Source organism: Chroicocephalus ridibundus, chromosome 4 (assembly GCF_963924245.1).
Source record: "Chroicocephalus ridibundus chromosome 4, bChrRid1.1, whole genome shotgun sequence".
NCBI lineage: Eukaryota > Metazoa > Chordata > Aves > Charadriiformes > Laridae > Chroicocephalus > Chroicocephalus ridibundus.
Genome location: NC_086287.1, coordinates 73335414 through 73347275, shown reverse-complemented (window position 1 = coordinate 73347275; position 11862 = coordinate 73335414). Strand labels below are relative to the sequence as shown.

The 11862-nt window shown below is 60.1% G+C and overlaps 1 protein-coding gene and 1 non-coding gene across 2 annotated transcripts; one reads left to right on the top strand and one right to left on the bottom strand.

Moving 5' to 3' along the window:
- Positions 1-1175: 1175 nt before the first annotated feature.
- Positions 1176-1248, bottom strand: TRNAK-UUU (transfer RNA lysine (anticodon UUU)). Its single transcript has one exon. It is a non-coding gene; the product is annotated as a tRNA-Lys (tRNA).
- Positions 1249-4536: 3288 nt separating this feature from the next.
- Positions 4537-11842, top strand: LCAT (lecithin-cholesterol acyltransferase). Its single transcript, XM_063334055.1, has 6 exons — positions 4537-4788; positions 7635-7791; positions 8248-8363; positions 8706-8801; positions 9061-9285; positions 10681-11842. The coding sequence occupies exons 1-6, from the start codon at positions 4641-4643 to the stop codon at positions 11301-11303; spliced, it is 1365 nt and encodes a 454-aa protein (XP_063190125.1). The 5' UTR covers positions 4537-4640; the 3' UTR covers positions 11304-11842.
- The last annotated feature ends 20 nt before the right edge of the window (positions 11843-11862 follow it).

Below are 11862 nucleotides of genomic sequence, written 5' to 3'. Positions count from 1 at the left end.
TTACTTGCCCGACTCCACTCTTCTCCGATCTCCATTTACTCTTTCACTTAAAACACATACTTATTTACTCAAAGAAAGCTCAAAAAAAAACCAAACCAAAACAAACGTTTTCCCTTCTAGAGGTAATACAGAAGAAAGAGAAGAAAAACATGTAGAGAAGTCATCCTTTAGCAAGGGCGGTACCTGTCTGTCCTGGGTTGAGGTAGAACAGAACCAATTCTCGGTTCAGTAATTTTACATTTCGGTTAAGTCTCTTCTAACTAAGAAGCACACTCCTACACGGCTCAGAAGCAGAAACACAAGGAACTACATAATTTCTCCATCCCTCTTTTTTTTTTTTCCACACACCCCCTCAGAAAGTCAGTTTGGGGTATAAGGCCATTAAGCTCACCTGAAGAATAATGTTCTGTGCTTGGGTAAAACGGATGTATGTTCAGGTTGAAAAATGTCAAAATCCCAAAGGGGATATTTTTCATCCAAAATTGCTCAATTTGCTGTTAAAAGAGTTTATCTTTTTCAAAAATAACCCGAAGTGTAGACCCACTCACACAGGGCGGTTCAGGGCCTGGCTGAAGCGGTGTGGTGGCCCCACGGGGCACTGAAGCCTCTGCTCTCGCATGAACCACCTTCCCTGAAAACCACGCGGGGTTTTGCTTTGGTTGGAGCGGGTTCGGGATGACAGGCGACAGAGTCGCAGGTTGGCTGGGGCTGGAGACCATCCGGTCCAACCTGCTCAAGCAGGGCCACCCAGGGTCCAGACAGCTTCTGAATAGCTCCATGGAAGGACACTCCACAACCTCCCTGGGCAACCTGTGCCAGTGCTCGGTCACCCTCGAAGTAAAAAAGTGTCTCCTGATGTTCAGCTGGAGACCCCTGCATTCCAGCTTGTGCCCATTGCCTGTGGTCCTGGCCCTGGGCACCACTGAAAAGACCCTGGCTTTCTTCCTAGGAGACATGCTCCAGTCCCTTCATCGTCTTCGTGCAGAAAAAGCAGGTTTTAGCAGGAACCCAACATTTGAGGGAGCTGCTGGAAGGTTGGTTTGGTTGTCTGAACACCTTTTAGTGAGGAAAGAAGCAAGGGAGACAGATTTTGGTGTTTCTTTGTTCCCATCTTAGTTGTCCCAGCAGGTGAAGGTACCAATCCTGCCCCTGGGCTCCATAAAGGATAAAGCCTTCGCCTGAACAGGGGCTTGAACCCTGGACCCTCAGATTAAAAGTCTGATGCTCTCCCAACTGAGCTATCCAGGCTCACATTTTGGGGTTTGGGGGATGTTTGTCACAGGCAGTGATGTCCCCCCTTCACTGTGTCACCAGAGGGACAATAAGGGGACTCACTTAGACTTCTTCTACCCCCACGCTGTCCCTACGAGGCCACCACAGCAGAGGGTGTCCTCCCACGAGGAGGAACCACCACCGGGAGCTCTACCCTGCGCTGGCACCTCTGCCTCGGGCGAGGACAGGGACACTCGGGGAAGGTGAGGCACAAACGCCAGGTCTGTCCCCCGGGGGACAGCCAAAAGCCAGAGCGATGAGGAGGAGGAGGAGGAGGAGGAGGAGGGGGACAGCCCGGTGAGGGCTGTGGGTGGAAAATAATGACCCAGCAGCAGAAGATCCCACCCCAGCAGCCGAGGGCTGTGAAGCAGCTGCTCCAGAGCCCAGCGCCGGCTCCTCCGCTCCTGCCCCCGGCGCTGGACCAGCCTCCAGCAGGCACCAGCCCCGGGGGGATGTGCCCCGGGAGGGTGCGGGAGCTGCAGGGACACAGGGAGGGCGAGCGGAGGCTGCCGGGGGGCTGCCAACCCCCCGCCATCCCCACCACTCCCCACAGGAGCCGGGGGGACCTGGCCAGAGGAAGTGGGCGGCCGGCGGGGCCCCGCAGGCGGCTGTGGCCGTAGAGCCCTCAGTTCTCCGTGGCCACCTCGGCGCGACTCGGGGTCACAGCAAGGCTTTTGCCAACGGGCTGGGAGAGGCCGGGGCTGCCAGGAGGTGGGCTCGCAGAGACGCCGTGTGTCCTGGTTTGGGCGACACAGGACTCACTTCTCCTCTAACGCCTGGGAAAACTGCACTTTTAGAAGACTCCTGTGTCTGAATTGGTGAAAATATTTACTTTATCGCCAGCTCTGGGGTGCGGGTTTCTAGGTCTTGAGGTTTTCAAGCTCAGCAGGTGCGGGGACGAGGAGGAGCGAGACCCAGGCACTTGCCCCAAGCTGCCACCAGGATTAATTCGTACCATGAACGGCACATTCAGTATAAATTAGGAAGTTTGCTGAGGAGCTTCTCTCTCTCTCTCTCTCTCTCTCTTGCTGGCTGCCATCCTGAACGCTCCTCGCCCGGTGCCGGAGCCCTGAGCCCTAGAAGATGCTGGGTTGGAAGGATTTGCACCCAGAGGATTGAAAAGCCATGCTCCAGCTGAGCTTGAAGCACCCCCTTCCCCCGCCCCCTCCCTCAGCATCCCTCTGCTCAGCGCTGCTGCGCGCTGGCCCATTGCCCCACCGGAGCACACTGGGAAGGCTGGACCATACTGGGAAGGCTGGAGGAAGCCCATGAGCAGCTGGGTTCTGCTTCACCACCGTGGCTCAGCGCCATTCGCCTCTTCTCAAATGCTTTCCTCCGGCCATTCCAACAAGGGGCAGCTCTTCCCCTCCGCTGCAGCATCAAGTCCGGGGCAGAAAGTCCAGCCGTCCGGTCCCTCTGATTGTCTGCTTACAAATTTCAAAAATTAAAAAAAACAACACCAAAACTCATTTCCCCCATCCTGCAGCCCCTCCCCAAGTACAGATCCCTCGAGGCGGATGGGAGCTTGGAGAACATCTCCTCTGCCCACAGCCCTGGCCCCGTGCAGGCACCACCACTGGGCTCAGCATACCAGGCTGGGAGCCAAGAGCAGTGATTTTAAGGAGAAAAGTGAAATTATGCCATAATAAGCCCCGGGGTAAGTCAAGCCCCCCTCCGAGCAAGGGGCTGCAGGGCAGGGAGCCTGGCAAAGGCAGAGGATGGGGCAGGACGTGGGGTGAGCAGAGATTTCTTATTGCTCCTCTCTTGCCCCTGAGATGTCCCCAGATTTCTCTCCACCGAGGGCAGCATGATGGAGACGCTTCCCCAGATCCTCCCCTGAGCCCCGGGCGCCCAGTCGGTGCCACCAAGCTCAGCCCAAGAGTGACACTGACTCCTGAGATGGGATGGGGAGCCATGGATCTGACCTCCTCACCACCACGAGGTGACAAGGTTTGTTCAGCCCTCGCCTGCCGGGCTTTCCCTGGGCAGAGCAAGGCTGGGACACACTGGGAGACTGGCTGTGTCGGGGGGATGGAGTCGGAGTCTCCCAGGGGCATCGGTGAGGTTTATGTGGGCACCTGGAGCCCATTTCTGCATCCTCACATGGATTTGTAACCCCCTCCTTCTGAAACGCGGCACAGACACATCTTCAGAGCAGGCACTGTGGCTGTGCATCGCAAAAAATGGCTGAAAAAGCCCACCTGAAGCTGAGCTGTCACCCTCCTCTTCCTCCCCCTGGGGCTCGACTGTGCCCTAGGGTCCCTGGGGACCCGCCAGCAGCTCCCCCTTAGTGTCCCAGGGTGGGGGGAGAGCACAGGACAGGGGCTGGATGGCTGCTGGCGAGGTACCGGCTCCCCCCTCCTCGAGGGGGGGACACGTGGGATCACCCCCTGCACCCCTGTCCCTTCCACCCTGTGTCCCCCTCCAGAGGCTGCTGTCCCGGGTCACCCTGCCTTCCCCTGGGTGCCTCCTGGTCCCCAAGGGTCCCCACTCCCCGGGGCAAGCAGGGCTACCTAGAGCCCTGCCCAGGCCATGGGGCTGTGGGAGCTCCCCCCAGCTGGTGCTGGTGCCAAGGGGACACCCACGGGGACCCGGAGCCCACAGTGGCCGGGAGCTGCAGGGTCCCAGGGCGCCTCTTGGGGGATGCGGCATCCCCTCGGGGGTGAGTGCCTGGTGGGGGGATGCCACATCCCCCCCCAACCCCAGGGACAAGCACCTGCCGGGAGGATGCCGCATGGTGCAGCCTGGGCAGGGGGACACGGAGCAGGGGCGGTGCCCGGGGTGGCACTGGGGGACGTGCTGCTGCCAGGTGGCACCAGGGGCCACCCAGATGTGTCCTCGCCTGTCCCAGCCCTGAAGTCTCCCAGAGGTTTGGGGTCCCCTTGGCCACGTCAGCCAGCACCAGCCCCCCCTTGCCGAGGGCAGGAGGAGCGGAGAGGTGTTGTGTTCGCCCAGGCAGGGAGCAGGCGGGTGCTGGCACCCCCGGGCATCCCCGCGGGGTTACCCCGGGAGCAGGGCGCAGGGGGAAGTGCGTGGCAGCCACAAACCCCAGCACGCAGCGGAGGGACACTGAGGCACCGGGAAGCTGCTAGAATGACGTCCCCGCTCCACTGGCACCCCCAAGGCAGGGCTCTCGGGGCGCGGAGAGCCCCTGGGCGCCCCTGGGCACCCCTGGGCTGCCTTGGCAGGGCATGGCATGGCCGCAAGGCCAGTCCTTAGGCCCTCCCCGTCCCTCCTCCCCATCACGGCCAGCCCCTTGCAGCTCTCCCCTCCCCTGCAGCCCGGGTGCCTCTTGGCTGGACCTGCGTAAAAAATATAAAAGGCTGTTTTGCTTGGAAGACGTACGGAGGATCCCGGCCGAGTTTGCCATGGGGAGCAGCGGCGGCGGGGTTGCGTTGCTGACGCTGTCGCTGCTCCTGCAGCCCACGTCCCAGTTCTGGCTCTTCAACGTCCTCTTTCCACCCACCACCACCCCAGAAGCTCCCCCGACCAACAGCACGCCGCCCGTGGTACTCGGTAAGGTCACGGGCACCACGCGGGGTAGGGGTGGGCACCCCGGGTGCCACGCAGCCCGCCCCCCGCGAGCTGGCGGTGAGGTTGGGGTGCCGCGCTGTCAGCGGCTCAGTGGCTCTTGGCCACGGTGACCCTTTGCAGTCTGGAGCTGGAGCCACCAAATGGGGGTGACACACGGCTCCCAGATTCCCCCCCCATCTGCCGGGCTGGGGATAAAGAGCTGGCCACAGCTGCCTGGAGCTCGGGGGGAGCAAGCTGGGCATCCCAGAAAGCAAATGGGGCTCCAAAATCTCACAGATGGGCCAGAGGGTGTTTTAGGGCTTGCTTGGTGCTAGGAGGGGGGCTCTGCTGGCAGAGGGACGGGGGCTGCAGCACGTCCTCAGCTGCTGCTGCTGCCGGTGGGCTGGGCCAGCAGCCACCACCCCTTGGTCCCCCAAAGAAGCCCACCCCATCCCACATCTTCTGTCGCTCCCTGGCAATGGCTAAGGCATCATCTGCGGCTGCAGAAGGGCATCCATCTCGCATCCCGCCTTGCTGGGGTCAGAGGGTGGTGTAGAGGAGAGGGAGCCGGCAGGCTGAGGTGATGGGCATCACCTCAGGGAGGTGGGAGCAGCAGCTGGTACCTCCATCCTGCCCGGCGCTGCCTTCCTTTGCCCCTGCACCATCACCGGGGACTTGAGCCAGGGTTTTGCCATGGTAAAACTGAGCAGAGTTGGGGTTTTTCTCCTTTTTTCTTGAATCAAGCCGAGTTTGCCCTTTAAAAAGAGAAGAGAAAAAGCAGAACATCTCTGCTGCAATGCCGAGGGCTGACCCCACAATGTCCCTTCCCAGAGGGATCAGGGAACGGTGTCGGGAGTCTTGGTGCCCTGGGGCAGGTCCTGCTTGGCCATGCTGGTGACCAGGAGACTCGGGTGGCTGTCACCAGGTGCCTCTTCTCAGGATGACCTGTGGCGGTCGCAGCATCTCCCTGCGCTCCCAGGACCAGCCTCAGCCCCTGTCCTGTGCCCGGCCGGGTCCGGCTGCCCCATGTGCTGCTCGGCATCCGCGCGTAGCCCATCCCCCTGGGCCGGGTGTCCCGGTAACCCCCAGCGCCCTTGGGACCGCCGATAACCCCTCTGCCCCCACAGGAACTCCCTTAATGATTACCAAATGTCCTCTGGAAAGGGAGGCAGAGCTCAGGGCTGCGTGCCGGGGGCTGGGTGCTGGCTGTGCACCCTCGGGACCCATCAGAGGAGCTCATGGTCCCCCTCTTCTCGCTGCCCAGGAGGTCCTCCTACACCAGGGTCCACTGGGTGGCCTGGTCTTCAGCTAGGTGCTTTAGAGGCAGGATTAGACCCTCCCTGTATCCCTGGGGAGGTGCCAAAGAGGTGAGGGAGCTGTGAAGCAGGCTCACGGAGGCAACTGCTACATCTCCTTCACCCCTCGCATGCCCCTGGTGTGCTGAGGCTGTGATGGGTGGGATGAAGGTACAGCATCTCTAGGCCAGGCTGCCTTCCCACCCTGCAAAGGGGACAGTGCTCCCCCACAAGACACCTGCACCCGTGGAACCCGGGGTGCAGGGACACCCGAGGCTGGTGGGGACCAGGGGAAATGGGGCACGTCCTTCTCAGGTCAAAGATGCTCCTTGCCTGCGTCCTTCAACCCCCGTGCCAGGCAGCATGGCTCCCACCCCACAGTGCTTGTGGGCTTACACAGCCACAGCACAGCCTGCCTCCAGGTCCCAAAGCAGCAGAGGGCAGGCATCCACAGGGACTTTAGGCCACAAAGCAGCTCGTGGTATCCTTGGGGGAAGCAGCTTATGTGGGACACACGGCGAGCCACGTAGCGGACAGTGCCTGCAACGGCATTGAAGGTCCACGCCATCCCCAGCCATGTGTCTCCAGCCAGTCTTCGGCCCTGTTGAGGCCATGGGACTCATCGCCCAGTGATCTCATCCCACCAGCCACTGTCCGCTGCAGTCCCTTCACCTCTCGTCCTCACCCTCGGGGTCAGCGCTGGCACCAGGAGCCGGTTCTTGGTTCCTGCACAGCGGCTGGGAACACTCGCCGTGATGTCTGCCCCCAGCACCGGGCAGATACATCAGGGTGGCACCGGGATGGGTGCCCCATCGCTGCCGGGAACCACACTGATGCTCTCAGAGGCAGACCGAGCACCCCGGTGATGGTCACCCTCCATCAAGAGAGCCCATGTCAGCCTGTGAGCTTGCTTATAACCGTGCTGTGTTTACCGTATGGGCTATTTGCACTGAATTCCCGCAGGGTACGGTTCCGCTTGGCGCCGAACCGGTTCAGAGACCTTGTTCTGCCTGTGTGGAGGGTTTAAAGTTCAGGAAAACAGTGCGTGGGCCTCAGGAGCAAGCACCGGGGTGACTTTCACCTCCCGGGGGGACTCTGCGTGCCCCCAGTCTGTCCTGCTACCCCAGGATGAGGTGCCAGGGTACAGTGGGTTGGACAGACCCGAGCAGCACCCACTCCTTCCCCCAAGGCTGCAGTGAGGAGAGGAGGATGGAAACCCAGCCAGACATGGGGAATACTCTGGGATGCTTTGTGCTGGTGGGGACTGACAGGTTTGGGCCGAGGGGGGCAGCTCTGGAGATCACCCCATGGGAAAGGCAGCTGGGGGGTGGTCCCTGAGGATGCGTTTTTAGTGCCGTTTTCACGGTGACCCCCATCTTGGCTCCAAGCACCCTCGCTCCTTCAGGCTGCTCTCCAGGGATGCTGCTCCAGCAAGTCCCCAGGTGTCCCCAGCCAGGCAGCCCCAGGCAAGCCCAGCCTGGGGGCTGTGGGGAGCACTGGGGAAGTGGGACGGGGTCTGTAGCTGGCTCTGCTCTCCCTCTGCGGTGCCACCAGTGCCCGGGTGTCTCGGGAACCAGCTGGAAGCAAAGCTGGACAAGCCGGACGTGGTGAACTGGATGTGCTACCGCAAAACGGAGGACTATTTCACCATCTGGCTGAACCTCAACACCTTCCTGCCAGTGGGAGTTGACTGCTGGATCGATAACACCAGGTACCGCTCACCCCCACCCCGGGAGCTTCCCAGGGAAATGACCTACCAGGGATCTCCCTCCCCTCTCCTCCCCCCTGGGCCACGACCTAGCACACTTGGAAAACCACGGGACTGTTTGGGAACACAGCTGGCTGGCTCCTGCCCCGAGTGCCTGTCCCCTTCCCATGTCCCCGCCATGTGCTTGCGCCCAACCAGGCTGTCCTCAGCACCCACTGGAGACGCTGCCACCCGCAGGGGACCACAGGGTGAGGGGACCATCGCAGGGGCCATCTCCATCAGAGCCTCCTGCCACGAGATGCCGGGGTGACCGGCATGGACGCCAGCTTGGCACCAGTCCACCTCCCCATCCACACAAGACTTGGCAAGAGCTGCCCAGCTCCAAGCTGCCACCCGGCGATCTCCACCCCATCCCTTGGAGATGTGGTTCTTCTGCTACTTCCTGTCCTGTCCCTGCAGGGTGGTGTACAACCGAACCTCTCGGAAAATGACCAATGCCCCAGGGGTGCATATCCGCGTGCCTGGCTTCGGCAAGACCTATTCCGTGGAATACCTGGATCAGAGCAAGCTGGCAGGTGAGAGGATGAGAAGTGCGGGTTGTCCGGGGATCTCAAACGCTCCCAGTAAGTGGAGAGAAGTCTCCATGTCTCCAGGGCAGACTGGCTCTTCAGAGAGCCCAAGTCACCTGGGAGTGAGGGACACTGGCCTCAGGGACACTCTCCCTTCAAGTGTCAGCAGAGACCACCCTGTCCTTGACCCCAGCACATAAGGGACTCATGGAGATCCTACCTCTGGCTGAAGCCATGAAGCTACAAGACTTACCAGAGGACATTAGTGCCATGAGCAGGACCAGGGTGGAAAAATGTTGACAGGAGAAGACCACTGACCTAATTCCCACCTATTCTCCCTGCCCGTAGGTTACCTGCACACCCTGGTGCAGAACCTGGTGAACAACGGCTACGTGAGGGACCAGACGGTTCGGGCAGCCCCCTACGACTGGAGGGTCGGGCCCCGTAAGTTTGGGGTTTGTGGCCTGGCCACCCATGGAGGGAGGGAAGCTGGGTGAGCTGGCTGGTTTGGAGGAACCCATGTCCGGGGCAGTTGCCCATGGTGGTGGTTGTTCAGCCATTCGTGGTGCTCTCATGTAATTGCATGGTGGCACTTGTGGTCCCTGTGCCCACGCTTGTCTCTGGTCGGGGCTCCTAGGGTCAGCCCTGGAGCCCTGTGGCCATGAGTGAGGTGGCCAAGAGCTGGTGCCCCTCTTATCCACAGAGGAGCAGCCCGAATACTTCCAGAACCTGAAGGCACTGATCGAAGAGATGCACGATGAGTACCAGCGACGCGTCTTCCTCATCGCGCACAGCATGGGCAATCTGAACATCCTCTACTTCTTGCTCCAGCAGACGCAAGCCTGGAAGGATCAGTACATTGGGGGTTTCATCTCCCTGGGTGCCCCCTGGGGAGGTTCTGTCAAGCCCCTGCGTGTCCTGGCGTCCGGTGGGTGACTCCTTGTGTGCAGCTGCCTCTCTGCTTTCTTTCCCTCCTGCAGAAATGGAAGGGGGGTGGTGGGGAGGGAAAGGACACGGTGGTGGAAGAGGTGCGGGAAGAGGCTGAGAGGTCTGTGGAGGCAGCACTCATGCTCTGGTGCTGATGCCGCTGCATCCCAGGGTGCAGAAAGGACCACGGATGTTCCTGCCACAGCCCCAGCAGCAGGAGAGCGGCCCAGTACATGCCCTGGAGCTTCCTCTGGTTTCCATGACTGGACCTGGTGGGTTTGTGTGTCTGGAAAACTGCTGTCAGAAGGGTACTCCTGCAGCCTGGCCACCCCCCTTCCTCCCCAGCAGCTCTCGCCAGACACCCCTGAGCACAGCCTGCACCATGGCCAAGGTCAACTCCTGAGCTAGGGGTCCTCCTGGAAAGCCGAAACACCCGTCCTGGGCATGAAAAGGGCTCAGCCAAAAATCTTGGGGCCAGGGAAGCAGTTTGGGGCACACTCACCCCCTTCTCACTGCCTCCCCAGACATCTGCGCCACCTCCATCCATGCAGATTGCTGGACCTTCACCCCAAACCATACAGCCCCTTCTGCAGCAGAGGACACAGAGGCCCCCCAAGGGACACTCACGCTCTCCTGCGCCACTAGCTTGGATCTCCCCACATCTCAAAGCCCATCCCCCAGAAGCTTTGCTGTCTTCAGGCTTTAATCTCCCTTCACCCGGTTCCTCCTTAGTCTCTTCGCAGCCCAGAAAGCCACAATCACTTGCCTAATCCTGACAGCCCAGAATATCTACGAGTCACAAGCTGGGCCTCCAAAAATGCATGGAATTAAAATCATGTGCTTGAAGATTTTGACATCTGGCCCCTTGCATCACCCTTAAGTCATCTCCTCACATTTTTCCCTGTTGCCACAAGGGCCAGAGGCATTTTTAAGGTAACCTGAGATCATTGCACAGTCTTCGGCCTCCAGACACACCAAAAATGCCGAGGCTTGCAGGACGCATGTGGCTTGGCCGCCCATGGTTGGGGTCAGCTGACTCCAGTCCCTGTGGGCAGGCATGGAGGTGCCGGGGTTGCAGGGAAAGTCCAGGGCTGGGTTGGTCAGGACCATCACACGTCCAGGTTTGTCTACGCTCAGCCCCTCCTAGCGGCTAGAGATGTTATGTCGAAGAGAAGAGTTTGGAAGGTTGCTCTGGACATCTGCAGCCAGAAGGGTGGGGACCACACGCAGTCACGGGCAGTGGTAAAAGTAGGGGAAGGTCTGAGGTGGAACCATACTCCAGAGAGAGCTGTGAGTCACTGATGGACGGGCTGACCCCAGTACAGACGCCCAAGGGGCACCATTTTCAAGGGTACGTTTTGGTGCTGTTTCTCATGAGCCCCTGTGTGTCCTGCAGGTGACAATCAGGGCATCCCACTCATGTCCAACATCAAGCTGCGTGAAGAACAGCGCATGACCACCACCAGCCCCTGGATGTTCCCGACAAGCCTGGCCTGGCCCGAGACCCACGTTTTCATCTCCACGCCCTCCTACAATTACACCTACCGGGACTACAAACGCTTCTTCACCGACGTCAACTTGGAGGATGGCTGGTACATGTGGGAGGACATGAAGGACTTGCTGAAGGGCCTGCCTCCTCCTGGAGTGGACACATATTGCGTCTACGGCACGGGCTTCCCCACGGTGGAGACTTACATATATGACGAGCGTTTCCCTTACGAGGACCCCGTGGACATGATTTATGGTGACGGGGACGACACCGTCAACACACGCAGTTCGGAGTTGTGCAAGCGATGGCGCGACCAGCAAAAGCAGAAGGTGCAGGTCCTTGAGCTGCGAGGCGTCGACCACCTCAACATGGTCTTCAGCAACCTTACACTCAGTTCCATCAATGAAATCCTGCTGGGGAGCCCACAGGAGAAGGGGGAACCGGGGCAGGTGGGACCCAGCCCAGAGGCAGGGAAGGGGGGGAAGATCCTACCTGGATGGAAGGTCCTTAAGGAGCCCAAAAAGAACTGAAAAGAATGGGGGCCAGCTTCCCTCCATGCTGGTAGCCACCACAAGCTGCCATGCAGGGGAGCAATGGGACACGGAGCTGAGTTTGGAAGGAAAAGGAGCAAGACCAGCTCAGGTGGATGGGCTGGCACCCGCTTCCACACTGACTGGTTTTTCTTTCAGGAACGGCGATTAATTATATTTCTGAGGCTTGTCACTTCCCACTAGCGGGTGGATAATTAACTGCGTTGCCAGCTCATTAACATCACACTTGCGAATTACGGCGTATGCACAAGCCCTCGTTGCTAGCAAGCCATGTTTAGGCACTTTGGAGCCCGCGGTGCCGTAGCCTTTGCTCGTTTGGGACAGAGCGATTCACGTAACGAGTGCGGGCTCTGACTTACCGGGGCGGTCACGGGGTTGGCATGGGGGTGGCACGGCAGGGATGGCTCGCAGGAGCACCTCTGCCAGCCGCCAGCGTGCAGGCAGCGAGCGAGCCTCCTCGGGCAAGACCGACTCGAAATCAGTAGATTTACAAAATAATAAACACACTTTGCTTCTGAGCGCCGAGCCGGCCTTGTCC

What these genes read in the sequence shown, in the direction of transcription:
- LCAT (XM_063334055.1), top strand. Translation starts at nt 4,641, where the DNA reads ATGGGGAGCAGCGGCGGCGGGGTTGCGTTGCTGACGCTGTCGCTGCTC. An exon ending in GGATCAGAGCAAGCTGGCAG is followed by an intron (nt 8,364 to 8,705) that starts GTGAGAGGATGA and finishes CCCTGCCCGTAG; the next exon opens with GTTACCTGCACACCCTGGTG. An exon ending in CCTGCGTGTCCTGGCGTCCG is followed by an intron (nt 9,286 to 10,680) that starts GTGGGTGACTCC and finishes TGTGTCCTGCAG; the next exon opens with GTGACAATCAGGGCATCCCA.